At 35.3% G+C, this 27537-nt stretch overlaps 1 protein-coding gene across 1 annotated transcript in view; it reads right to left on the bottom strand.

Annotated features, from left to right (window-relative positions):
- POSTN (periostin) overlaps nt 1-26824 on the bottom strand; it is a 31979-nt gene extending 5155 nt beyond the window's left edge. The window contains exons 1-21 of the mRNA XM_030446512.1: nt 26666-26824; nt 25139-25237; nt 18951-19015; nt 17494-17651; nt 16669-16833; nt 16176-16322; nt 14809-14950; nt 13994-14206; nt 13704-13838; nt 12700-12848; nt 11986-12122; nt 11048-11178; nt 8756-8886; nt 8495-8597; nt 8058-8125; nt 7257-7302; nt 5910-5957; nt 3798-3893; nt 3127-3216; nt 1312-1389; nt 831-911 (exon numbers count right to left, since the gene is read on the bottom strand). Of these exons, the coding sequence (XP_030302372.1) occupies nt 831-911; nt 1312-1389; nt 3127-3216; nt 3798-3893; nt 5910-5957; nt 7257-7302; nt 8058-8125; nt 8495-8597; nt 8756-8886; nt 11048-11178; nt 11986-12122; nt 12700-12848; nt 13704-13838; nt 13994-14206; nt 14809-14950; nt 16176-16322; nt 16669-16833; nt 17494-17651; nt 18951-19015; nt 25139-25237; nt 26666-26787 (2404 nt within the window). The 5' untranslated portion in view covers nt 26788-26824. The remainder of the gene's footprint in view (nt 1-830; nt 912-1311; nt 1390-3126; nt 3217-3797; nt 3894-5909; nt 5958-7256; nt 7303-8057; nt 8126-8494; nt 8598-8755; nt 8887-11047; nt 11179-11985; nt 12123-12699; nt 12849-13703; nt 13839-13993; nt 14207-14808; nt 14951-16175; nt 16323-16668; nt 16834-17493; nt 17652-18950; nt 19016-25138; nt 25238-26665) is intronic.
- Nucleotides 26825-27537: the final 713 nt, after the last annotated feature.

Below are 27537 nucleotides of genomic sequence, written 5' to 3'. Positions count from 1 at the left end.
ACTAAAAATTGAACATAAAATAAAGTGGATTCAGTTAATTTATGCCAAAAGAAATACTGGTAGCTGATTTTTAGCTCCTAGCTCAGTTTTACACTAACACTTAATAAAAACAGCACTTGAATTCTCTTTTTAATTTACCATTGCTATTATAGATAGTCTTTCTAATCTACATTAAGCAGAAAACATTCCAAATTCATAGATGAAGATTAATTTAGAAAGCACAAGTTGTTTTTTTTTTCCAGTTTTCTACATCTACTGGTTATAGCCAAAACTGTTAGAAGTAAGAGAGCAAGCAAGAAAGAAGTTCATTCCTTGGAACGCTATATTTGAAGAGAATTAAAGTTAATACATTGATTCCCATCACCTGTAAGCATTGAAGGAAGGATGCTGAACATGCCTTTAATTATTAACCTGAGGGCAATGAATATTTATTTCTGATGAATTGATAAGTAGGAAGACTTTGGCTTATTACAGTACTTCATACTTCAGAAGTGTTTTTCACAGATTTGAATTTGCTGAAAAAAAGGGTTCACAGCTAGTGGAATAAATCTTCATTGCTGCTCTGAGTTTTAATTAGATAACTTTTTAAAGACTGATTTTTTTTTTTCTTTCTCACAATCAATATCATAACAAGATCAGTTAATCAAACTTTGGTATTTGTTTCTGTTTCACAGACATCTGGCTTTTCATATGTGGCATTCTGGTTTTTTCCCCAATAAAATTACATTTCCACCAGGTCAGTCTTTAAAATGTTGAGAACAACATATCTGAGAGGGGTTTCGGTTATCATAACCTGTTGCAAAAACGTTAGTCGTAATACACTGATTTACCTCCCTGCAGAAGTCTTTTGATTTCTTCATCTTCAAGTAAATCACCATCACCTTCAATAAATTTGGTCACCTTGGTAACCTCTGATAGGATACAGGTTATCGCAAAAAAAATTGATGTACAGAAACATTTGGCAATCCTATAACAGGATTTTACTGAATTAATCCTGTCATAGCATTTTGTTGAACTGCAAAACTCATCTGTTTTGATATTAAATTACATGTGAACACTGAAAATACCATCTTACATGACAAGCACAGCATGCTATATTAGACCCAGACAGCTTCAACTCTTGAGCTGACTGAAATGTGAACATCAGAGACTCAAACCAGAATGTTAAATTTGGACACTTCTCTGTTTCTGAGGTTTAGTCTCCAAGTATGATTTAGCAGTGTGAGCAACTTTGCTGAAAATACAGAGCATCTATTCAGTAATTACTTTAATAATATATTTTTTAAAGGAAAGGATAGTTAGGATACTAACCTTCTTCAAGGATTTTCTTCAACTTTTCTTCATTGTCTGAACCACCTGCAGTAATTCTGGTATATTTTATTTCGGGACCTCAAAAAAAGATGTGTAAGACACTGACTTTAATCAGGTATAACAGGATTGCCATTTAAGTTAGCTTTTCGTATTTGACATTTCAGATCACTCTGTCTTTAACATGCCTTAATCTTCTTTTGTGACAATTTTATGTTTCACACTGTCCCAAATTAAACGGAAAGAGGGCTACAAATAGTATTTAAAGCTATTTAGGAAAGTTCTTGGACAAATCTAAGGTATTTAGAGAAAATCTCTTCATTTTTAAAAGTAAGACAATTTGAATTAGTTTATTTTATCTGGCCAAAGATAAGATATTTCCTACTTGCAAAAAGTGCCTCTATCCATTTTTGTAAATGGAGGTTGTTGGTTTTGTTACTTATATGAATCATTTCAGAGCCTAATATTTGAGTTACCTTATTAGTTTCTGCTGCAGAGGGAAAAGAAGAAAATAGTCCTAAACACTGGCCTTTTACATTATATTGACTATTCCATGTGGGATATTAGTGAAATTTGATTTTTAGAAATGAGAAACAGTATTTTATTTTCTTCTCCAGAAATTTTGTGTTGAAACCTCCTTCCAAATTTATTCAGAAACTACTAATGGTTTTCATTCAGTTATTTTCATTGTAGAAAACAGTTGTATGAGAACAACTTCAGTTTGGTTTATTTCTCTCTTGCTCGAATGACTCTTAAATCAAACTTTAAGATTTTCTAAATAAACTGAACATTATGATTTTCTGATAAGTCAATATGTTCCTTTAAGGTCCTGGTCTTCCTGTTGCTCTAGCAGACACAATTTTAATGGCATCATTCAAACTGTTGTGTAACTATGGGGATCAAAATACTTCAGAAGAGAATGTGAGATTACTTAAATATGCCTTGTTCCACTTCTCAATTTCTGTCGTTTTTCTAGGCCTCTTAAAGAAATATCTCTGTAGCAAGTCACATACAATTGAAACCAGCCAAAGAGTCTGAAACTCTGAAAAGAGTTTGAAAGTTGCTGTATGGCAAGATCAAGGTCTACAGATGCACATTAATGTAGTGTAATGAGGCAACCAGGTGCCACTAATTGCCAGGGAGGGAGCATGAGCTTGTGTCAAGCCCGCCTGTGCCCAATTAGGGTTGGCCCCCTGGTCCTGCTCATGCGCAGTGGGGGCCCACCCTAATTGGGCACAGGTGGGCTTGACACAAGCTCATGCTCACTCCCTGGCAATTAGTGGCACCTGGTTGCCTCGTTACACTACACATTAGTTTTTATCTTACAGTAGCAAAATACAAATGTCTGATTTGTGGATGTCAGATTAATCTAGGCTTCTCCTTTAAGGGAAACAGAGAAGTTTTTTTTTCTCAAATGTTTGTAAAGTGAGCCAGGGGTGACACATAAATAAATTATCTACATACTGAAGGTCTACATTTGCTCAGATGAAACCTGTCTTGAAATATAGAACCCAAAGTTCAAGAAAAAAAATTTAAAAATCTTCTCTTCAAAGCAAAAAGTTTAAACCAGTGCAATAAAAGCAGTCTTATCCTGAAATGGTAGCAAGAAACCTTCAAAAACAGACACTTCGCACATACATTTAAGGAAAAAAAAAAAAAGACATTTTCATTGTCAGCATGCAGTTAAAATATTGCTGTCATTTCTGTACTTGTCTTTGTAGCACTCACAGCCAGAAGCATTCGGACAGAACTTAAGATGTCTTACTTCTGTATGTAGTGATGAATTTCACTAATTATGAGCAGCTCAGCATAATTTACCTTGAATTATTCTTTCTTCTGTTACTTTTTTCTCTGTCACTTCCACAGGTCGCCCATCAATGATTTTGGTGTATGTTTTAATGACTGGTTCTAAATTGAAGACATTAATCAAGTGATGAACAGTGTTATAAGCACCGGTTTTGAGATGCTGAAAATTACTGAAGCACACAAGGAAATACCACAACATATTTTATGGAAAAATAAAACTCTTCAGAGGAAACCAGCAATTAAATTTCCCCAAAATTTAGGATGGCAATGGGGTGGCACCTTAGATTTGGACTTCCCAATGCCTTTAGCAAAGCAGAAGGCAAATTTACCTCTCTGATAAAATTATCTTTCTATCACAGAACCACATGCTGCATTTTTTATTGCAGGAGAACAACCAGCAAATAATTCTCAGTTGAGACATGTCATGTCAGCATGCAGAGGGTTTCTGACATTGTCTTGATTTCACATATGGGGCATAGCTATGCAAAAAACCCATTTTTTTGGAAATGCACAAGAAGTGAGAATGAAATGATGCAATAACACCTCCAAAAAGTCTTGTCAAAAAAACAGAACAGTTGTCTAACATATCACATGAATCATCTACATAAAGTAGAAACTGACTGGGAATAATGAACATCTGAAATTTTAACTAATACAAATTGAGTTGCTGAAAGCATACCAACCTCCATGAATCACTTTAGTTACTGTCTCCCCTTCCCTGACTATTTTGAATTCAGGTTCCCCTTCAATTAATTTAGTGAGCTGCGTGATAGATGGGTCTGTGACACAGGAAAAAAAAGCATGTTACAAATCATTATAAAAATACTTATGGTATTCCATGGGGCTGAGATGAAGCCAGCATTATCCCCCCCTATGTTTAGTAAACCATATCCCTGTAATGGAGGATTTTTGAAACCTGAGAAACCACTTGCAACAATTCTGTACAGTCCTGAATTTTCTCCCATTCATCTTCAATTTAGAACTTGTTCCCCACTTACTATTTACAATCTTTTTTTTTTCTTTTCTGTATGTGGCACTGTTGACTCAGGCACAAATCAGATCCTCAGCAGCTGAAAGGAAGTCTTCTTTTATATATATTAGTAAGAAGCCTACTCTGCAGTCTTACTAGAATCTTATTACTATGGCTTTGCAAGTGAAAGCTTTGAAAAGAACTAGAGAGGCAAATCTTTGTTACGTTATTTCCTAATAACTGTAAAGATATCAAAGAGGAAACTGTCTTTTGATCAGAATTCTCTAAAGTCACTATGGGATTTTTTTGTTTGTTGTTTTGGGTTTTTTCTTTTTTTTTCTTTTAGGGATGGGTTTTTTGTCTAGGAATCGTCTAGGATCAATCCTTTGAACACTTAATCCATTAGGATTTGGGTTTCAGTCTCTCTAGGTCCTTTTAACTAGCCTATGTATGAAAAATGGAAACATAATTCAAGCAGAAAACCTCGAGACAGGAAAGGGCAGAAATCATTCTTTTTTTACTGAAGTCTCCTTTCCATCGTCTGCTTGATCTTCCTGACAAGTGTTGTGAAAATCAGTACACAACTTTGCTAGCTTTTTTCTACAGAAAGTTATGGGTTTATGTGGCTTTGTTGGGAGCTGCTGCTCACTGCAGTTACTAAGAGCAAACTCAGAAGGGCCAGAATTGTCTTTATTTGGTTTATTTCTGAATCATCAGGAGAAAGGCTACATTAGCCAGAGATCATTCCCTGGAGTGTGTCCCAAAGCATAAACACTGTATTGGCAAGAGAAAGAGGTAACTCTTCAATACCCTAACTTATGAAGTTATTTTCTCTCTCTGGTGAGTAATATTTAGTAGTAAATTTGACTATAGAAGTGCTCAGATATCTCAATTTTTCTTTTAAAGAGTGGTTTGCTTCATTTAACTTTAAACTTCCTAACAACATAGAAAAGCACCCTGTCTATATGCCCTGTCTCTGGATTTAATATAGAACAGGTACTTTCAGAGAGTGATTCTCAGGAATATTTCAAAAATATCTTAGATGAGTTGCCATCAGGAAGCTTTATTTTATTTTTTTATGTTGTTAGTCCTCCCAAAAAAAATGATTAAAAAGTCTGGATAAAATTTTTGCAGTGCATTTTTAACTGCCCTTCTCCTCAGTTGAGCTTGATCAGGTTCCCTGAGAGTGTTTTCATTTCAGAGGGAAACTGAAGCTCATTTACAATGTACATGATCCAGTGAAACCAATGAACATTTTAGTCATGAATCACAAGTGATATTGACAGTCCCAGCCCCACATTTTGCTCTCTTCAGTCCCACCACTGATCTTTAAGTCATGATTTTGTCTCAAGAAAAAGAAAGTTTGGCTAAATATCCATTCCAGGCATCTGACAGATATTGGTATTTAGAACTGATTGAAAAATAAAGAAAACTAAACTGATTTTTCCCCCGTTCAAGTTATAAGTAACAAATTACTTATTTTTGCAAAAATAATTGTTTTGAATGAAACAGATTCTTTTTTCATTTAAAATATGGCAATGCTTGGGGCACTTGAGAGAGATTGTTTGAAAAAATATTTAAAACATTTTTAAATGCCTGTAGAAAAAAGAAAATCCATTTTAGGAGTACAACTATCAGAAATGTTAAATACAAAATATTTCAGCCAGTTCTAATTACAATATTTGTATCTTTGCTCTTCCAGCAAAGTGCTTAATGTCCTGGAGTTATGTACAAAATGTGTCCTATCAAAGAAATATATACAATATATATTCTGTATATGCATATGAACATATACAGAAGTATATATACTAAAGGTCTCATTTACCTTCCTTTCTGATGATGGGCTGGACGTTGCTTTCAATTATGTTAATTTCTGAAAGTATAGAAAATGGAATATAAAGCACATTCCATTCTTATAGTTTCTTTAGGGTAATGATCAGGTTGTTTTGGCCTGGACATAAAGTTGTGGATAAGATCACATATTTTAGTGGATGGACAAGTAACTTAAAAAGATCTAGAGTACAGATTTCAGCTCTAGCTACTATGTGGCAGTGTGCACAAGTGATCTGCAGATGGAATTCTCTGACATGCTACTATGTCAGGTCACCTCTCAGCCTTCTCTAAGCTGAACAAATTAAGTGACCTCAGCTGTTTTCTTAAGTTGGGCCCTTGAAATCTTTCACCACATGGTCACACTCCTCTGGACACACTCAAGTAGTCTGATAGTCCTTGTATTAAGGCATCCAAAACCCTGTAACAGTACTTGAGGTAGCACCACACCAGGGAAGTGTTAAGTGGAACAATTCCCTGCCTTGACTGCCTGGCTCTGTTGTGCCTCATACACTTCAAACCAGGCCCTTTGGCTGCCAGGCTACATTGTTGACTCCTGTTCAACTTGCCATAAAGATAGATTATTTTTTGTTCCAAGAGTCTTTTAACTTCAGCGTGTCCATTTTCAATTTTCAAAAGCCTAATGAGACAGTCTGTTTCTGCTGAGAAGTGTGGGTAGAATCCTATAAAAATTTAATAAACTGCCTAAATCCATATTCTCTCTCACACCAAAGCTTCATAGGATTCTTTGTCTTCTGACATTTTGCAAGACCTAACCATGAACCCTGAGGAAGGATGCAACAGAGCAAAAAGTTTCCTGTTTTTTTCACATTTACTTCTTACAAGAGAAAATGGTCAGAACAACTGCCTCCACTATAAGCCACATATTTCCATGTGTGGAAAATGGATGGAATGAGTACATTTTATCCTTCTGGAAGCATTTATGAAAAAGAAAGCATCTGGATGCAGAGTTTGGTCAATGCTACATCTTGTGTAGTCAGACAGTATAACAATGCAATGTATCAAACACTGAACCTTCACCAAAAACTGAAAAATAATATTTTCCTTATGTTTCTTGTGTACTCCAGAGATTTTAAACAGTTTAATTCGGGTTACTTCCCAGTCACATCTCTGGAAAGGGAAAAACTACATACAGTAGCACAACAGCCAGAAACATTCTACTATTAGTCTTTCTCTTCCTGTGCTTCTTTGGCACACCTTACTTTCCCAGAAACTGCTCCTTTTTAAAAAAATAAAATAAAATATCTATATTCAAGAATGGAACTGGCAACATTTGAAAAACAATTTCAAACCCGTCTGGAAATATTTAAAATGAACTTACTGTAAAATGTCAATGGAATCTCTTTGAAGGTACTGTCACGAACAAACTAGAAATACAGAAAATTGATGTTAAAATTTAAAAGAAAACACTTGCAGGGGCATTTCCTGATGAGTTTGGGTAGGCATTTCCTGATGAGTATAGTTAGGCTATACTATTTGCCTAGGTCTTCTTAGAAGCTGTTGAGGTATAATCCAGTCTCAAGAAGACATTCAAGACAGATAAGAGTACCTGGTTTTCTTCACAGGCTATTTGGGGCTGGTAGGTTAAATGACATAGCAATTTACCCAATATTTCTTTCAAAGAGGGATTGACTCAAGCATTTAGAAGTGATTTGTTTTGCTGGAGTGATAAAGTGTAGCAGAACCAAAGAGCCAAATTGTACCTGTTCATATTGAAGGTATCCAAATGCAAATATTATATAATTATTTGGTGTTAAAAAGCATATATTCTAACTCTTGAGCACAGTGTATTATTTATGATTATATTTGGGTAACTGGAAGCTACTGAAGGTGTTGCTTGATGAAGAAACAGAAGGACCAGAGAATAACTTGACACTGGAACAGGTTTTCCAAGGAAGTTTTGGCTGCCCCCTCCCTGGAAGTGTTCATGAAGCTTTGATGGGGCTTTGAGCAACCTGGTTCAGTGGAAGGTGTCCCTGCCCATGGCAGTGAGGTTGGAACTAAGTGATCTTTAAGGTCTCTTCCAACCCAGATATTCTGTGATTCTATTTATGAGCTATAACATACATTGTTTCTCATATCCTGCCAAAAAAAGATGAAGAAACCATTATTTAATGCGTACCTTAATTTGAATGTACTTAATCAGCTTCTTCAGGATTGTGAGCAACTGATCATTTCCAACAGGTAGATCTAACAAAAGAAACAGGCATGTAAGAAAAAACATACATCTGTATTCATTTTACTTTCATTTTTGGGGAGCAGGAGATGAGATCACTCTCAAAGACTCACACAAGTGTGTACATGGACTTATGCTTTTTTTCATACCAGTGGTAAAGATGTCTATGGCATATTGTCTTCTACTTGAGTCAAAATGTCAAATAGTTGCCATGTTTTGAAGCATGGGTCTTCCATAAAATGAGTAGTGAGTTAAATTTTTTGTTTCTTATTCCACACAGGAATTGTGTCTTTAAGGGAATTAACTTTTTTCCTCTATTGCACCTACCTAACATGTAAAGAGATTCAGAAGAAGGTGTATGAATTCCATTAACTAATTCTTACCTGCTGGATACAGGAGTTTATCAATAACATGAATGACACCATTAGTTGCCATAATATCAGATTCTCTTGATTTCAGTTCATTAACCAGAAGAGTATCATTCACCTGGTAGAAGATGGAAAGAGAAGATGAGTTATCAGGGACATTAAAAACCAAACCCAACCTCCTAAATACAATGTTCAGAGAAATGCACCCCATTCTGTAATGTGGATAGACATAGCATGTCCAGTCCCTGTTACAAGACCTCTTTTTCAACACTTAACTGTTTTCAAGTAGAGTTTCCCTCCTTGAATAGTTTTAAGAATGTTTGTCACACCAGGCTCAAAGCCACTCCCAATGGAAACTCCTTGCGTCAAGTGGTAAAGGAGAATGTTTCTGAGAGCATTTTTGTCTCCTATTTAAAAAGAAAAGTAAGAGTAAAAGTTAAATGGTAACGGATGGTTCTTTCTGGAAATTCTAAGGATTCACATACAGCTGAGCCAGAATTAGGCACATTATGAATGAAAATACCACAAACATTTATAATTTGAATATTTTAAAATTATGATAAAGAGGAAAAAACAGCCATATGACAAAAAGGCACTCAGAACATGATCAATAGAAATACTGGCCAGTTAGGATTTTTTTCCTGGTGCTTTTTTCAGTGAACATTTTCCTTTTTGTCCTTTTTGTTTAGATCACTGATATTAATGCAATTTGCTTTATTACTGCAATGCAATTAATTAGCACTGAGATTTTGTGCCTGCACCATTCATAGGGAGCATTGTTATATACACAGCTTAAACATGCTCATTCTAAAGCTGTTTTCATAAACTATCAGATTGCCTTTTTTTCTATGCAACAGGGGTTAATATATAATAACCATTGGTTTGTGTCTTTCCTATAGAAAAACAAGGTATTTTTTTATCCCTTAAAACAAAAATCATACTTTAGGGTTTAATTTTTATGAAGAAAACAATATAATATCTTCACAGAAAACCAAGATAGAATTTCAGAAAGTAATAAAAAACCAAACAAAACCAACCAAACAAAAAAATCCCAAACAACACAGCAACCACCACCACCCCAAAGCAAACAAACAAACATCAATAATCTGAATATTATGCTGCAAAAAGTAGTGTGGCTAAATTAAATACTCCTCTATCAAGGAGGGCAAGCTGAAACTGAGTCACAATGATAGGAAAACCTGGTACATAAGTACATAAAGCTCTTTGGAAAATTGAAGGGCAAGTATGTTTGTAATCAGTTACAGAAATATTCTAAAAATGGTATGGAGAAAGTCATTGTGATTGAAGACAAAAATAATAGGCCTGATAAATACAATCTTAGTTAATAAAATAACTATATGAAATCTATCCGGTTACTTCAGTTTAGAGCCTTGAAACAAGCTTCATTTCATTTAATAATTCATATCTAATTAACATTAGATAGCTTAATCTGTTAATTTATTGTTAGTCACTAGAGATACACCACACTAGGAGGTAGTTTGGACCACTATAACTTTAAAGGGCTGAAGAGAGAATTCAAATTTGCAGTGCCTCTAATGATTTTTAGGCTGAATAGAGATGCAGTTGCTTCTTATCAATGCTCTGAGAGGGATTCTTTGAAGTCATTGAGGATTCATGGGATTTGGCTTCATGTCTTTGAACTTTGATCTGAGAAGTGCATGAATGGAAAATGTGACTGACCTTCTGGATGTGAGATACAAGGCAACAACTCATCCCACACTTGTGCACGTGCTAGATTCACTCTCAAATACTCTCAAATAAAATACAAATATTTATAATGCTGTGGCTAATCTAGTGGGAAATCCTGTAGGAAGATGTATTCACTCTGCTTTTTCTCATATTGAAATTAAGCATGATATTAAAAAAAACAACTTTTAAATCTTGTGGAAAATCTGTATAATAAAGTTTCAAAGTGTATGATGGAAAGAATCTAAGTAAATTTGCATTTGGAAACATATATTCAACAATAAAGCTGTAGAGAGGTAATATCAGAGGTTACTAAGTGGAGGCAGTGAAAAGTCAGTACTACACATCTTCGAATGCGATAGTCACAACTTGAAAAGAAATGTGATATAGGTGACTTATCAGTATTAAAAATCTCTAGGATGAATGATAAAAATTTGAAGATAATGAAATGAATGCAGATTTTAACTTTCAAGGTAATTTTACCTCAGAATAACATATCAAGAATTGAAAATTAACTACAGGTTGGATGCTTTTTTAACAAAAATTATTCCCTATCACTCAAGAAAGAGGCAGTTTAGGGAAGTCTTATCACCTGCTCTATCCAGAAGATAAACTGTTTTATTAGAAATCTTTTGTGGGATAAACACAATGGCCACCTTTCCAATTGGTTTTCCCTTTGCTAGTATTTCTAGTTTTCTTATGGTACTTACTTATCAATGTATCTTTATCATCATCAGTTAAACCTTTAAGAATCATAAGAATCATAAGAATCGGCTGGGTTGGAAGTGACCTCAGAGATCATCAAGTCCAACCCTTGAATTCTTATGATTCTTATATTTCTAGTTTTCTTATGGTACTTACTTATCAATATATCTTTATCATCATCAGTTAAACCTTTAAAGGCTTCGTTAGTTGGAACAAACAGAGTCCATTGCCCAGGCCGTGACAGAACATCATCTAAATCTGCAGCTTTCACCAGGCTGAGGAAAACGCTGTTTACAACAAAGAGATAAAACACAAATAAATTCTGTTGAAGTGTAGTAACTCTGCTTGGGTCCAGGCACTTAGTTCCCTCATTTTTTTCTGATAGTGCAGCGATCTTCAAACACTCTCACTATTTCCCAGATATAAAGACAGTAGAGGAGGAAAAACAGGGAGAAAAAGAGACATTTTAAGACTAGCAAACTGATGAAAAATGATTTGAGAAAAAACGTAGTAGCAGCCTAGATCAGAGCAGAATTAATTGAATGAAAACATATTTCAAAGAGATGAAGGGAAGATGCCAAAGGTAGTTGCTCTCTAAGAGTATTTAGATCCTTTCAGGAAGGGGACAGAAATACACTCTGGAAGGATATGCAATCATGCTACACCCCTGTGGAATTATATCACTTCTTGATTAAACTTCTGGACTCCACTGCTTTCATAGCTCTGGATATATCATCCACTCCCCTTTGTCCTCTTACCCCCTTCATTCTAGTGTCTTACAGACTTCTATGTGCTGTAAATAAGAATTTTAGCATACATTCAAAAGAGAATACTTTTCCTTTTTTCTTTCCCCCTCCTTTTTTTTCTTTGTCTTCTTGTTTGTTTTGGTTTTGGCTTTTTTTTTTTTCCTTTGCTTTGTTTTTGGTTTGTTTTGGTTAGTTTTCAGAAGGGAATAACCCTCTCTCTCCTCTCCTTCCTTCACCCCCCTAAATCCAATAACCTGCATTCCATAATTATTTTTCAGACCAGCTGTGCTGTATCTGCAGTTGCACTCTGCAGGAAAAAATCCCAGTGCTGTCAAAACTTCTACTCACCTAAAACGCTTATCATTTCTCAGCATTTCATGCAATGTCTTTTCTGCTGGATTAATGATCTGTCTGAAGACATGAATAAAACCATTCCTTCCTTCTTTACTTCCTCTGACCATGCATGAATTTTCAACGCATACAGCCTGATTAAAGGAGAAACAACAGTAACAAATCACACAGTGATACCCATTTAAACATATTTGATAAAATGAAATAGATTCATACTTCCCAGCAGCGACCCAATTTTTAAAACAATCCTCATATGTATTTCTTTCAGTCAAATTTTGTGTTCTTGCCAAGAAATGTGGTATTCATTGAGAAAGAAAAAGTAGCAAAATTTGGAGTAAATTAATATAATCAAAATATTTACAAACTGGATTTTTTGGTTTCTTTTAGGAATGTTTTTATTTAGTTTAGAAACTAGCTTTAAAGCTTTGTATCTCATGCAGTGTCAAATTTGGAATCCTGTTTCCTTTTCCCAAAGAAATATTTCTATGCAAACAAATTTCCCTTCAGTATAAATTAGATTTACACTATTTGTTTTTCAAGCTTAAAGGTGTAAAGATTTTTGCTATAGAGTTGTAATGGTAAATGTTGGAGGTTTCATTCAATTTTTTTCTTTTTTTTTTTTTTTTTTTTTTTTTTTTTTTTTTTTTTTTTTTGGTGACTTTTCAGTTTCCCAGCTGGGATATGTATTGTTTGAAAGCCCCATTCACTTACTGTGCGATACACAAAGACTCTAAGAAGCTTTCCTCCAATTGTCTCCAGCTCTTGTCCATTATACAGTTCATTAAGCCCAACTTTCACTTTTATAATATGATTCTGCAGGATTGTTTTTAGAAGGCGTTGGTCCATCCTTAAGGTGTCATCTAGAAAGCCATTTATAGTGATTTATATAGTGACTTTTTGTTCAAATAAGGTTAACTGTGGACATTATATTAAAAGACCATGGAAATACTTAAATTTTCTGTGAAATATTTGAATTAAGTCTTGGATAGATCTGTGTACTCAGGAATTATTTATCAAGGTGTTTTTGAAAATTGCCATTTCTTAAATTCAAACTTTTAACATAACCCTGATTAATTGATATAAATAATATGCCAGATTCATAGATGGGACTGCTCCATCTTCTGAATTACTGTTGAAGATCTTATTGCAACTTTTCTTTTCTGCATGTGCACCTTAAAACCTTTCCAAATTCGCTTCTGTGAGTGAGTGAAAACTTGAATTCTTGTGAGAAGGGAAGGATGACCATGTGGTCACTTCTGCAGATATGCAAACACCTCTTGTATAGTGCAAGTGTATTGGTTTCTCTCTCTTCAACATACTGGAAAATACCAACCTTCTTATATATTTTTTAAAAGAATAAAGATGTTGTGAATCTAATGCAAGTAATGTAAGGTCTATGGGACCTGGCAGTTCATTAATATCTCACCTTTACTTTTCCTATGATTCTAAGATTTACCATCATCTCTCTTTTTTCATGGATTATTTTAGTTATATGATTTCCATTCACAAATGATACAATTAAAAAACAAGCTGTGCAGCCTGGTGATTAGGCTTGTGTTGTCTTTTTGTATGATATGTGTTTTGAAATTATGAACTCTCTCTTTGTCTCTCTTAGAGCTCAAAACAAGTACTGGGGCTTATTTGGAAAACTGTTGGTTCTGCATATATTCTCATTCATGTTGACATTCAGAGCATAATCTTTTAAGACCACTGACCTGAGAAAGCACCATTCAGAGGTGCCAGGAGAGTGTATTGGCCTTCTGGTCTTAGAGAAGATGCCAGTCCTAGCTGTACCACCAGGTCTTTAAAAGTAGCCTGCTGGTCACCCCCAAGTTCAATGACTTCCTTGGCTGCAAATAGAATAAGACAAGTTATTTTCAACTCAATTTACTCCTTTTCCTGTTTGGATTTTTCATGCTTATACACAACAATAAGTCTGAGGGGATCTAGGTATTATTGTAGAAAAAATCGTAAGTGTAAGAAGTTTTTCATATAAATCACTGACCAGAATCAGGGATCAGCACTCGATCAATGAGGTGGATAACACCATTGCTTGTCACAATATCTTTGCGTTTCACCATCTTCACTCCATTCACAGTCAGACTTTCACCATCACAACCAACTTCAACTGTGTTTCCTTCCAAAGTTTCATAGACCGCTCCACCTGTGATGGCTTCAGAGCACTGGAGGGTATTTAAAATATGGAACTTCACAAGAGCTGCAGAGAAAAATGCAGGAAGTTCATATGTAGTTTGGACATATATTACATATCTATATGTAAAATTCACACACAGGTGAGGATAAATTATCACATCTACATTATTTTTTAATTTTCGTTATATTACTCTTCACATAACAGACTGATTCAGTTATTTAGTTTCATTGTAGTTCTTAGAAGAATAAGTTAGTTGACTGTTACACCTTGTCAGAATATATATTATAAATTCAGCTCAGCTTGCAGGGCAGAATTTTTCTGTCACAGGAATATGACCTTTTTGTATGAAAAAACTCTTCCTAAGAAAGTAATGATAAGAATCCACGTACAGATATCCTTGAATTCCTAGATGCAGGAATCTCTTTGCAACTATGCAGCTGAACTATAAGAAATATTAATGTGCCCATATTTTCATATTTTCCTTTAAAATGTTTTGGAAATTAAGTTTTCAATTAACTTGAATGCTTAGGTAACTGGAAAAATCAGAGACAGAAGAAATAATTCCTCCTATATATGTATGAAAATAAAGGTACTTGATTTCAGTGCTACTAAGGTAATGTCATTTCTACCTTTTCCCTCTCATTTCCAAAAAATAAATTTCATACCTTCAGAAGCCACCTTGTCAGACATGATCCTTTCTAAGACCCCCCGTGGGAGTTTTTCAAAAGCTTCATTAGTTGGAGCAAAGAGTGTGAAATGGCCAGGCTTTCCAAGAATATCCAAGACACCTGATGTGATGGCAGCAGCCTAGAAAATATATTTAGTTTTTAATCATGGTTATTTAAATTATTACCAAAATATATTAGTTTTCTAGTTTCACCAAATGCCCACAGGTTCTTTAATTTTAGATTGTTATAGAAACTTGTGTTAAAAATTAATTGATAAAAAGGAATAGAAAAATAATTTTGTGGGGAAAATGTGTCTTGTTATACTGAATTACCTCCTTAATTTAGCAGACAGTAATCTATAAATTATGGGAGAGGTGACAACAGGGCAGAAATTATTATTACTGTGGCTTGAAACTTCAAAGGAAAAATGTGAACATATAGGTTTTGACAAATTACCTCAAAACAATAATCTATCAAAGGTAATAATTTCCCCCTGAAATAATAAATAATGTGTTACAGATGTATGACTAATTTGATTAAATACAAGGAGGAGGCTGAGAGGTGATCTCATTGCTCTCTACAGCTTCCTGAAGAAGGGAAATGAAGAGGGAGGTGAGGAGCTCTTCTCCCTAGGATCCAGTGACAGGGCTTATGGGACTGGCTCAAACATAAGGCACTGGAGATTCAGACTTGGCATTAAGAAACATTCCTCTACAGAAGGGTGGTTAAACAATGAATGCTTAAGAGCCATGTGAACAATGCCCTTAAAAACATGCTTTAACTTTTTGTCATCCCTACATTGGCCAGGCAGTTGGATTATATGATCACTGTGGGTCCCTTCAAACCTTCCCTTCCTACTCTACTCAACTCTACTCAACATCTATCTAGTTTTTGACACTGTACTTTAGAATCATAGAATTATTTAGGTTGGAAGGGGCCTTTAAAGTTCATTTAGTCCAAAACTCTCTGTGATAAGCAGAGACATCTTCAACTAACTGAGGTTTCTCAGAGCCCAGTCCAGCCACACTTTGAATGTTTCCAGGGAGAGAGCTTCTACCATTTGCACTCATACTTCTGATTATTTCAGTAAAAGAAGGGCCTCAATGAGAGAAACACAATTTTTTTTTTATATACAGGGACACATTCTGTCAGATATTTGATCCACAAACTGGCAAAATAGACTCCTTGTGTAAAATATAGTTTGTTTTCTTATATAACTAGATCTGCAGTATTAGCTGGACTTCCTAGTTCATTCCTTCTCTTACTGAACTAACCCTTCCTACTTCCAGGTGTCAGACACAAATAGAACAGAAAGAAGATAAAACTAGAAGACCAGAGAAGTATTTTTATTTTTGTCCACTTACTCTAAGAGATGAAAGATCATCCTCGACTTCAATAAAATCTTGAATGGTATTTCCAACAGCATTCAGGACACGATCAATGACATGAACAACACCATTGGTAGCAATTTGGTTACCATGGATTATTCTGGCACAGTTAACAGTAACAACCTATATTTGAACAATGAAGAAATTATATTTATCTTTTAACAAGAAAGCTCATTCTCATTTGAACTTTTATTTCTAAAAAAAAGATCACTTGTTCATTAATTCTTTCTTAGCAATTACTGTACAGACAAAATTTCAAGTGGAAGTTTGTTTTTGTAAGTGGCAATTGACTTGCTAGATGTAAAGTTTTCTATAACTTATTTTCTCAAAGGAAAGGAAAAGGGAAATGAAGGAAAAGAAGGAAATGGAGGAAATGGAGGAAATGGAGGAAATGGAGGAAATGGAGGAAAGAATAATGGCTATAACTGAATAATTATTTATGGAAAAAAACCACAAAAAACAGGCTTACCCCATTAGGATAATGGTTAATAAGCAATTTCTGGCCATTATACATGGACACTAGTGTCATGCCATTCTTCAGATCCTTTGTCAGCATGCGCTTGTTTACCATATGGTGGTGCAGAGCATTATATAGTTCAATATTTACATTGTCAACCAAATTCCTATGAATTTCCTGAAGAAGAAAAGAATTTATGTAATCTGAAGCTTCAGAACATTCAGTTGGAAAGATGTACATATTGCTCTGTTCTAACATGTGCTTTCAATATATTCAATAATGGATATTGAAAGATGTACATATTGCTCTGTTCTAACATGTGCTTTCAATATATTCAATAATGGATATTTCCTGTTAGGTAACACAACTTTGACATGGAAGAAAAGAGGTGTCATCACAGACAAGTTATTGGAGGAGTTGTGATTCAGTGTTTATTTAAATAAACACATTACTGAAAGAAGAACACCTGAATCACTGAGAAAGTAAGACTATATTCTACAACATCCAGTTGCTGGAATCCCTGTCAGTTTCTCCAAAACTATGTGAGTAATAGTAACGATACCAATATATGTCATGCAAGAGCTTCAATAAATAACATTTACAGTTACTTAGTATTCCTGAAAATAAATTCAGACTCTCTAGCTTCAGCAATGCATGTTAAATTTATAAATTCTTTTATTATAACTTGTGCAGTGCAACTTTTTATCTAAAATATAGGTTTTGTTTGTAATCTACACTATCATATACTAACTGTTGCAGCTAAAACAGCATTAGCTGAAAGATTTACATGCTCAACGTACACAGACTGGGTACCCACAGACACAAACACAGACTTACAGAATCTAATTGCTCCCAGGCTTCATTGCTTGGTGCAAAGAAAGTGAATGATCCTCGTCCCTCAATCTCTGCTCTCAGCTTTGATATGTCAGAATACTGCTGCGTGGAGGTAGCTCCCACAATACCAAGTGTCCCATATACATGGTCGATAGGAGCAACTACAATAAATTTGAGATAAGAAACCTGTAAACTCTCGGTCATCCAGTTTCTCACAGTCAAATCTACTTTGTTTCCTTTGACTGGTCAATAGTATTGCCTTTCTGAAACTTTACATCAATGCTAAAGTGATGTACTTTGATTAAATTTCAATACTCAGCATACTCAAAAACATTTAAACACATCTGCTTGCATTTTTTTGGGGGTTGATTTTGTTTTTATTTTTTTTTCTTAATGAAAATTTAAATCAAGCAAAGCCAAATATTGTCGTGTTTTCTTCAGAAGAGTGGTCTTGTTTTGTGCCAACCCATCCTGAAATGGGAGGCTATCCATTGAGGACAGGAGTAAATTCCATGTATTATCACAAAAACTTCAATGGAGTTGGTCTCATTTCATCATGGCAGACCTGAGGTCTCTTGCTCTTTTAATCTGTGATTCCTGCATATATCAATTCATCCAGAGAGCAAGAATGGTATAGTTTCACAGTTAAAACATTGCTATATGAGAACAGGATTTATGTCTCTTAATTTTAGATATCCAGAAGTGAGGCATCTGCATGTAAACTAATTGTTCTTGGCTCTTTTTATGGTCACAGAGAGGAGCAGGAAATTTTTGAATGTGGCTGATCTCATCTAAATGTAAACATTGAAAGCCAGATTAATTCCTCTGAACAAACCAAAGTTTGTCTTTGATATGCCTAACTCTACAATTTAATGTAAAAAGATTAGTTCATAGCACTGAACTAATCTAAAGTTATGAAATATATTCCTTCTCAGATTATTCTTCACTGCTGCAAATATTTCTCTTTATGCAAAACAGAAGAGCACCAATAGGGGAAATCAAGAATTCCTGTCTTCATTTCCACTCTTTATTTTATTTAAAGCTTATAACATTCTTTTGGTAAATAAGATACAGGTTTTCTCCAGAGAAGGAATAAACAGAATTTAGACATGCCACACTTTCTGTCCTATGTTTCTGACTTTACTGGTATGCTTTACATTGGCTTAGGATGTGATGGGAATAGAGATAAAAGTTCTTGGACAGCTTTGGGAATCAGAGATGCTTCCATTCCTCTACAACCCAGCAACTGGAAGAAGCTAGGAAATTCCACATAAACAGCCCAGTCAAATGCAGTGCCAGTTGATTTTAACTGAGTTGATTATATGCAAAAGAAACTGTGTATTCTCAGCCAGTAATTCTTAAAAAGAGGTAATGATTTCTCAAGATGGCCACCTTTGAAAGTCTCCCGTGTTGTAATGCTTCTCATATACTGACTCATTCATATGAAAAAAAGCTTATACCTGCAGGACATCCTCTAGTTCCATCCATCTTCATATAGCCAGGACAGCACTCATATAAGACAGTTCTGTGGGATATAGACAAAATTCAATTAAATAGTATACAGGACAAGTGTATACTAATTTTAGATGAACCATTTTTTTAAATAATAATATTTTTTTAATGTTATGAAATTCTGCAGATATTAATCTCTTTTTTTAATCATTCAGCCATTTCTGTACAGACTGCAAACTGGTTGTAGTTTACTAAATGCAGGGCTTTTGAATGTACAGGATGACTGCCATCAGAAGTTTAAGTGCTAAGAAGGAATATGGGGGGGGATGTGGAACTCATGTGGAGTTATCAATGGTAATGTGACTAGAACAGCAGATAAATAAAATTAATGGGTCCATTTTGATAAGATTAGAAAGGACTGAGGAAATAAAAAAATAAAGTGGGGACAGAGAGAGAAACTGGTGGAGAAACAGAGAGAGGGTTATAAAGGAAAAAAAATTGCTGAACAGAAATTAAAATGACAAAACTACAAGAGGACACCTACATGCTGGATATAGGAACTAAGCAGTTGCTTAGAAAAAGATCTTGTGGATTGTTTGGAGACAAAAAAGTGGGATGGAAATGCTTCAGTTTATCAAAGAAGAATTTGAAGAAGCTCAGGAATGAGGGAGAGAAATAATAAAGCAAGCCATGGACGTCACTAAAGACTAGGTGGATGGGCACAAGAGAAAGAAGTTCACTGGTAACAGTAAATTCACATTATGAGGGTCAAGACCAGACTGCAACTAATAAAAAACAGAGTTAAATGTGTATACCAAGACAGCATACATAGAATTTTACAATACTGAAGACCAGGAACTGTTGTATCATGATGTCCATAGAATATTGCCATTCTTGAATACTGTAAAGTAAATATAACAGCAAACCAGGACTAACTGATTATGCTACACTCTAACACTCAAGGTAGCATTGATGGTCTTACAAGATTTAATGTTTTCCTAATGAATATGACAAACAAAAGCTGTACCAGAGATATGCTGGAGAAATTCTCCTCTCTTCCATGGATGTGCAAATTCACTTAAGTTATCACAGGGCTGATTTTAATTTCTCAGCAAAGGGAATGATTACATATTATGTTACCATGGTCTAAAACATAAACTTTAAGACATTAAACTTCAGTTAGTATTTTACAAATTATGGTGCACTGTGAATGATAAGGAAAAATTGCCATCTTGGATTTACAGAATAGATTTATTTTTATAGGTGTGGCTGATGTTGGCACTGCTAGAGTTCTAATTCCTTGAATGTTTTTGCTGAGTCCTTAGGACTACATTCAATGTTTTAATTTACAGACTGGTACCAGCTGAGTACACTTTTCTAATTTTTCATAAACTTAAGCTGAGAAAACAGTTACAAACACATTAAAATGAAAAGTTATTTAAATGAAAAACTGGATTTAGGAACTTCAATGTCAAAATTACTTGAAGAAATTAAAAGATAAAAGTAGACCACAGGAAAAATAGCATTTTAAAGCATGATTTTAACAGTGAGGATTATAAGTCTCTAATTGACAGCAGTCTAATAGATGAAAATTAACATTTAAAAAACCCAAAGTGGTCTTTCATTTCTGTGCTATGAAAATGTTTTTTTCTCCATTCCCTCACACATACACAAGTGACATTCACCTTTCTCCATGTGAGTCTTTTCAACTGAGAAAACATATATTGAAAGAATTAGAATAGTTCTTTTTAATACATCTCTTTAAAGCAGTTTACTGAATGGCTAGTTCTGGGAATGCAAGAATATCATAGAGTTTAGGCTACAGATATTCTAACTAATAAGGAAATTACCCTTATCCTCTTCCTCCTTGCTGCATTCCTGACAGAAGGCAGTTTAAAAAAGAGAACAAACCAAAATGGAACAAAAAAACTACAAAACCCCAAAATAAAACAGTGTAGTAGAATAAGAGTCAGAATATTCTTCCAACTGTGTGAACTGCTTTGTCATTCCTTCCACAGAGTAGAAAATATCCCCGCTCTCAACCCATGAGCAGCTACGAGACTCCACTTAACACTCAGTTTTTGGAACAAGGAAAGAGGAAGCCGAGCTATAAGCACAGAATAAGCACATGGCAAGTTTAGTCTTCTAGTCTTCTTACACTATCCAACAATGACACAACTAATGAAAGACAGAAAATTGGCTGAAGAACATAGCTAAGAAAGAAAATGCTTCTTCAGCCAAGTATTACAAGATCAGTGCCTTTTTTACCATGTAACTTGTTATTGTACAGCCCAGACGTTTTTCAGTCACTGAGGGTTACTATGAGTTCCTATTAAAGCATCCACATTCCCTTACAGATCATTGCAGTTATAAGGTCCATGTATCAGCTGGGCTCAAAATACAGTGAAAAAGATGGGAAAAAAAGGAGGTTCCCATGGTAAGTTTACAACAATGTAAGACAAAATACAAGGTGCAGTTCCTCAGCACCACTCGTGTATTGACTTAGTGCCTCCAGAAAGTGCCATCTCACCACATAATTCACCCTCATATGCATTTCCGTATTAGTTTAATATAAGATGCTGCTGAAGTGAAGCAAGCAGTGACCCAGGTAACAAGTAATGCAGCATTTTTAAGCTTTTGGAGTTCTTAAATTAGTTTTTGGCTTTTTGATTTTTCTTCTTTTTTGTTGTTGCTGCTGTTGGTGGCTATTGTTTTGGTTTTGTTTTTTTTTAACATAAAGTTTTTCTGATCTCATCCCACAGAGTACATTCCAAAGGAAAAGGAGGCAGAGCTACACTACCTTATGTCCTTGTTATTCTTGGAAAACAGCCAGTTTTCAATTTATTCAGGTCAGCTCTGTGACTCATGTGTTTCCATTGCTTGCTGGCATGGAGATAAAAACACTGCACAGAAACAGTGGAAAGACTTCTGGTCCAATTGATTTTGATTTTATCACAATGGTAATTTGAATCCAATTGGAAATTTAGATCAGTGGATAGGAAATAATATTTATAATAAAAGCATTCTATAATAACATTTTTATAGCTTGTATATACAAGTTAAGGGGGATTAGTTAACATGGAGATATTAACATAAGAAAAGCCATTGTTCTTAGGATTAGTATTCTTATTAAACTGGGCATCTCTGTTTGGGGTACACAGAGCATGACTCTCCCATTAACAATTAAGACTAAATTATAGCAGGTGCTCATTTACAGCCACAGAAAATACCTCAGGATTTCTAGGACTTAACTTACTCTCATATGCACTTTCCTTCCCGCTATAGCCTTGCTCTGTGAGTGCTTGTGCAATAGTAAAACTGTTAAAAGTGGAAGGAAAAGGTAGATGATATCTTTGTGTAGTCTCTCATGGCCAAATTCACCCAATCCTACCACTCAATGGCTTCCTCTGGTTGGCTGTAGCAAGCTTAAAGCCTTATGCAGGCTCTGTAAAATGTTTTATTGCTTGAATCTCTCTAAATTTGAGTCAATGAAGAGAATGAAGTCACTACCTGCCTTCAGTTCAATGAGTTGAAACTGCCTCCTGCTTCAAAGAGTTTTTCTAGACACTGAAGGTATCTATCATTGCAAAACTCATTTCACTTCTGGAGCCCAGTAATGTAATTATTTCCCTGTCAGATTTGTGCTGAGAGCAGACTTTTGGTCATGGGAAGACACGACATCTATCTAGGAATAAAACTGCAGGAGTAGGTTGCTTTCCAAAACTGGCTTCAAGAATATCCAAGTTTCAGTCTAAATAATTTTCAGGAAATGCCCTTCTTCCTAATGTGTCTGTAGTGGAATAAAAAGTAGTGCCAAGTAAGTCAGTGGTATGGCAGACTTTACTCAAAAGGTGAAGGATTTTGGATGACTTGCAGCATGTTGACCGAAAGACAAGGGAAGTCAGTACTATAATGCCACCTGGAGGAGCAGGAAAGATTCTGATAAAAATCAATAAATCTATGGGTCCTGAAAAAAAATTGAAAGTAGAGGTGGGGCAAATATCCATACATGGTCTAGTTCGACTGGAAATTGAGCATTACTACCATTATCAAATGCATAAGAAATCTAAAAAATTGTATGAAAAATTACTTTCAACCTGCCTGGATTTGCTTGCGAAAATGAAGTTAAAATCAAAATGGGAGAGACTAGTTAGGATTCCAGACAGCCCCTTATAATCCAAAGAAATTTCTGGAGATTTAGAATAATTAGATTGCTTGTCTGGGTAGGATGTTTGTTATGATTTGTACTATATCCACTCTAATTTACTGTTGTTATTTCCTTCCACCTCCTTAAGGAAATTAGTAATCAGTAACCAACAAAATTTACAATAGTAAAAAGTTTAAGACGACATCTTGGCCCATGGAATCAGGTCTGTTCTCAGCTCTGGTGGGGCCATGTTATCATTCCTCATGTCTAGACTGACTTTAGAGCTGAGACTTCAAAGCCATGGCAGTGCTTGAAAAGTCAGACTGTGTGTTGGAATCAGCATCTCACTGTATTGGAAGTGCAACTTAGCTCCATTGATTTATTATTTGCTGGCAGAGCACTGAAAACATTTTCACAGGAAGAAAATGGTAGAAAACTTCCTCCTACTAAATCTTCCCTGAATCTTTCTCTTAAGGATGTTTTGTAACACTGTGTTATGCCATGTAGCATCTTATATGAGTATCATAATTTGTAAAGCCTCTGACACCTTAACAGGAGAAGTAGAAGCCACAATCCAAACCCATATCAAGTTCTTGCCTGACTGCTGTGATTTACATCTCTGACTTAAGCACTACAAAAATCATTATTGGAGGCATTTCCCTCACATAAATGATCACTTGGCAGTCTTCATAGGTTTTATATTTTCACTGAGGAGGTGGTTGAACACTGGAAGAAGGTTTCTAGAGATGTGATCAATGCCCCAAGCCTGGCCACATTTAAGAGGCTTTTGTGAAATGCCTTAAATAGCATGCTTGAACTTTTAGTCACCACTGAAGTGGTCAGAAAGCTGGACTAGCTGATCATTGCAGGTCCTTTCCAACTAAAATATTCTATTCCATTCTCCATTAGTAAGTATAGGAATTATGCTCAAGAGGAACTATTAATATAATTATCAGCCAGGACAGCTGAGGCAGCCATAAAAATGTAATAAAATGTTAGGGTGGCTTTGAAGAAAAAGTAATTGAAAATCACACTTTTTACAATTCAAAACGTGTGCTTAAAAAGTACTTTGGCGTTTGGAATTGTTACAAGGGAAGAGTTCACTAAGAGAGTTCCACTACCCTAAGTCAGAGCTGTAATTGAAGCCTGGACTCCCTGTTTACCCAAACCTTCATGACAATGTCACCCCAGACATATTTGGAACTGTAAGAGAACAACAGGAAAATAAAAACAGCAATTTCCTGTGACAACTGGTGAGAAATTTATCCAAGTAATTGCATAACAAGGGAAAATGTAGAACACTAGAAGAACATTAGCTTATTTTGTGGGGTAAATATTGTCAGTATCTGTAAAGTTACTCAATTTTAAGTGAGACAAGTGGAGCAGACCAAGTCCAGGACTTGGGCTTTGTTTTTGGTGTTTTGGGTTTCTTTTTTGTATTCACATTCTGAAATTCCTCTACAGCTGTTGAAGCACCAGTGACTTTAACAATATTGAGTTATTGCCACAGAGAATGGAAAATGGAAAGTGACAAATGAAGTATATACATGTATTCCAAAATATGCCAAACTCATTCAGACTTAATCTGTATCCACAGCCACATTTTGGTTATTGGTTTGGTCTTTTTTTGTGGAGAGGTGTGGTCTGAGCCCACAGCTCTGCTGGGTACTGCTGAGTTCTCAAAACTGACCTAACAGTCCCTTTGTGTTTTTGGGTAGGTCACCTAACATCATATTTCATTGTGTTTAAAATAGAGCAATGAATAGTTAACTCAGAGTATTGCTGAAGATAATATTTTAAAACTTGAACTGAGAAAGGACATGCACGCTGTCATTTTCAGCCTTTCCACTCCTTTTGTGTTTTTGGCAACAGTTATGAGATCAGTTATCCAGGTGTTATTAGAAGCAGATAAAGGGAAGCTATAAGCCTGTAAATTCTTCCTGTGCCTACATTCGAAACAGTTAGTTTGCCTCTGAGAAAAGGAGATTTTTTTCTAATCACACATTGTATCTCAGTGAATGAGGAATAGTTTTGTAACAGGATACTTACGCCTTCTTTCCACAGATGGCTCCCTGATACCAGTTTCTGCAGGTGCTGAAGTATTTCTTTTTTGTTCCCATAACTTGTTGCAGTGCACACACATTTGGTCTAGGGGTGGAAGAAATATTTTAAAAAGAAGTTTCCGTACAACTTTGGAAAACTTTTCTATAAAATAACAGCTCATACAATTTCTGTTGAGCATGAAATGAACATCTGGCTTCAGTTCCTAGGGCAGGCATGTTTTTAAGTAACCACAGCACAAGCTTCTGAGGCTTCTCAGTTTGGCAAACCCAAATTTCTAGCAGGGGCAGAATATTCCCCTCCATTCTCATTTGAACATCTGGCTCTGATGGGTAGCGATCACCAGCTGTGCCTAGGCAAGACATAATATGCCTTAAATATTCCTTCCCCTTGAAAAGTGAATTAATTAACACTGAGCCCTGGATACCATCAGGCTCTTTTCACTAAACATTTTGTCTTGCACATATCTGTGCATATGAAGGTCATGGAGAGAGAGTGAAGAAAAGTGCCTTGTTCTTTCCTTAGAGGGAAACACTGCCTTCTGTAAATCAATCAGCTATTTTGATTACTGACCATTTGGAGTACCACAGGCACCTAAGTAAACATTCTGGGAATTACTGGGGACCAAAGGGTAAATTGGCATGTAAATAAAAGGACTCACAGATTTCAAACGAGGAATACTTTTTCCCTAGCCCTGGTAGTGTGTACAGAAGAGGAATTTCTGAAGGGCGAATTCCACAGAGCAAAGGCATTTTGTCACTGATTTTTGCACTTCTACAATTCAAAAAAATCATCAGTTCAAAAGCCAGTGAACTTCTTATTTAAAAAGCTCAGGGAGTCTGTGTGTGTAGCAAATAGAGGAAGTTTAAGAAAATAATATAGGATGGTAAAAAATTCTTATGCACAGAACATTTATTACTTAAGATAAGTGAAATAAAATACGTTTAGACACATATGTCTCCCTGACACCAGCTGTTTAAATTATTTCCATGTCTCCAAGCAGCCTGGTTTGTAAGTATTGTCTTTTGGGTAACCTGCTGAGCAGCTTGAAGCATTGCTCTTGTGAGAACAGAAGTTTTACAAAGGGCTCCCAGTATATATTCCCACGTTAGAAAACATTTAAATAGAGTTCATGGTTTTTATTAGGTTGGAATAAAGAGAGAAAATACTGTGGGATAAGTGCCAACGCTAATAAAACATTTGAAAACCTATAATAAACACATCTGGTGTCCCATTACATTAATTGTGAACTGTAATTAGCTTCAATGATTCTAAAACAGATGAACTTAATTCACTGAGAAATGGTGATTTTAGGTTTATCTGTGTTTTATGAAGTTTAACAGTATTCTGCCTTCTTTGAGAATGCCTTTTTTATTTAGAAAAAAAGGTTCTATTCGAATAATAGTAAGAATTTACAGTGAAAAAATATACTTGATGTAATGTGAGAAGAAGGAGGAGGAAAAAAAAAGATTAACAAGCAACCTTTTAAAATAGAAATAAAATTGAGTTACTTACCCTTGGTCGCGTGCCCTTATTCGACTATGAGTTAAAATCTTGTCATAGTGAGCTGAAGCAGCTGCTTGTTCAAAAGCAGACCACAAAAAAGTGGAAAAGGTGAATAGGAAAAAGATCTTCATCTTTAGTCCTCTGTTGCTTCTGGCAAGTCTAGAAGAGAGAACTGGCAAAGGGTCTGGGGAGCTGACAATTTATATACATACTGGAAGGTGGTGGGAGGGAACCACAGGATCAACCTGAAACTTTGTACCACCCTCCTTAGAAAAGCAGCTTTTCCTTCCAGCTTCAGAAACCATATATTAACCATATAAATAATTTATTTTTTCTTTTAATCCCCAGTCGACTATCTTCTTCCTTAATTACAGAAGGCTTGGCATTTTACTCTGCTGACACAGCAGCAGAGAAAGTTTGAGAAGTTTAGACTTTGACTTATGATTTGGTATTTATAGCACTGAAGCATCCAGAGGTCGTGATTATTGCGTGTGGTTTTGTTCAGACTCAGAGGTTGATGTCTGCTCCCATATGAACTGCACTGCTTTCCTTTGTTTTCCATGTTCTCACAGTTATCAGCTATGAGCTGTTTAACTAGTGAAGCTGATGAAAGTTCCAAACAATTCTGTTGTCAATAAGTTGGAACAGAATTTTTATCTTAAGAAAACGGAAAGCTCTATTAACACAAGTTCTGATTATGAAGTAGTTACACAGTCAAACACAGGGTTAGCTTAAATATTCATTTTTATTTTAATAGACAGTTTTATGTAATCATAAAAAATAAATTAGTATCTGAAAATTTGAATACATAAAGCTTTTTTATACTTATTACTCAGTCCTTGGGATTCTCCTGTGAAGTAAATGGGAAATGCAATTCTGAC

The sequence above is a fragment of the Calypte anna genome, chromosome 1 (assembly GCF_003957555.1).
Source record: "Calypte anna isolate BGI_N300 chromosome 1, bCalAnn1_v1.p, whole genome shotgun sequence".
Classification (NCBI taxonomy): domain Eukaryota; kingdom Metazoa; phylum Chordata; class Aves; order Apodiformes; family Trochilidae; genus Calypte; species Calypte anna.
The sequence above is the reverse complement of the archived record's forward strand: the minus strand, read 5'-3'. Positions and strand labels throughout refer to the sequence as shown.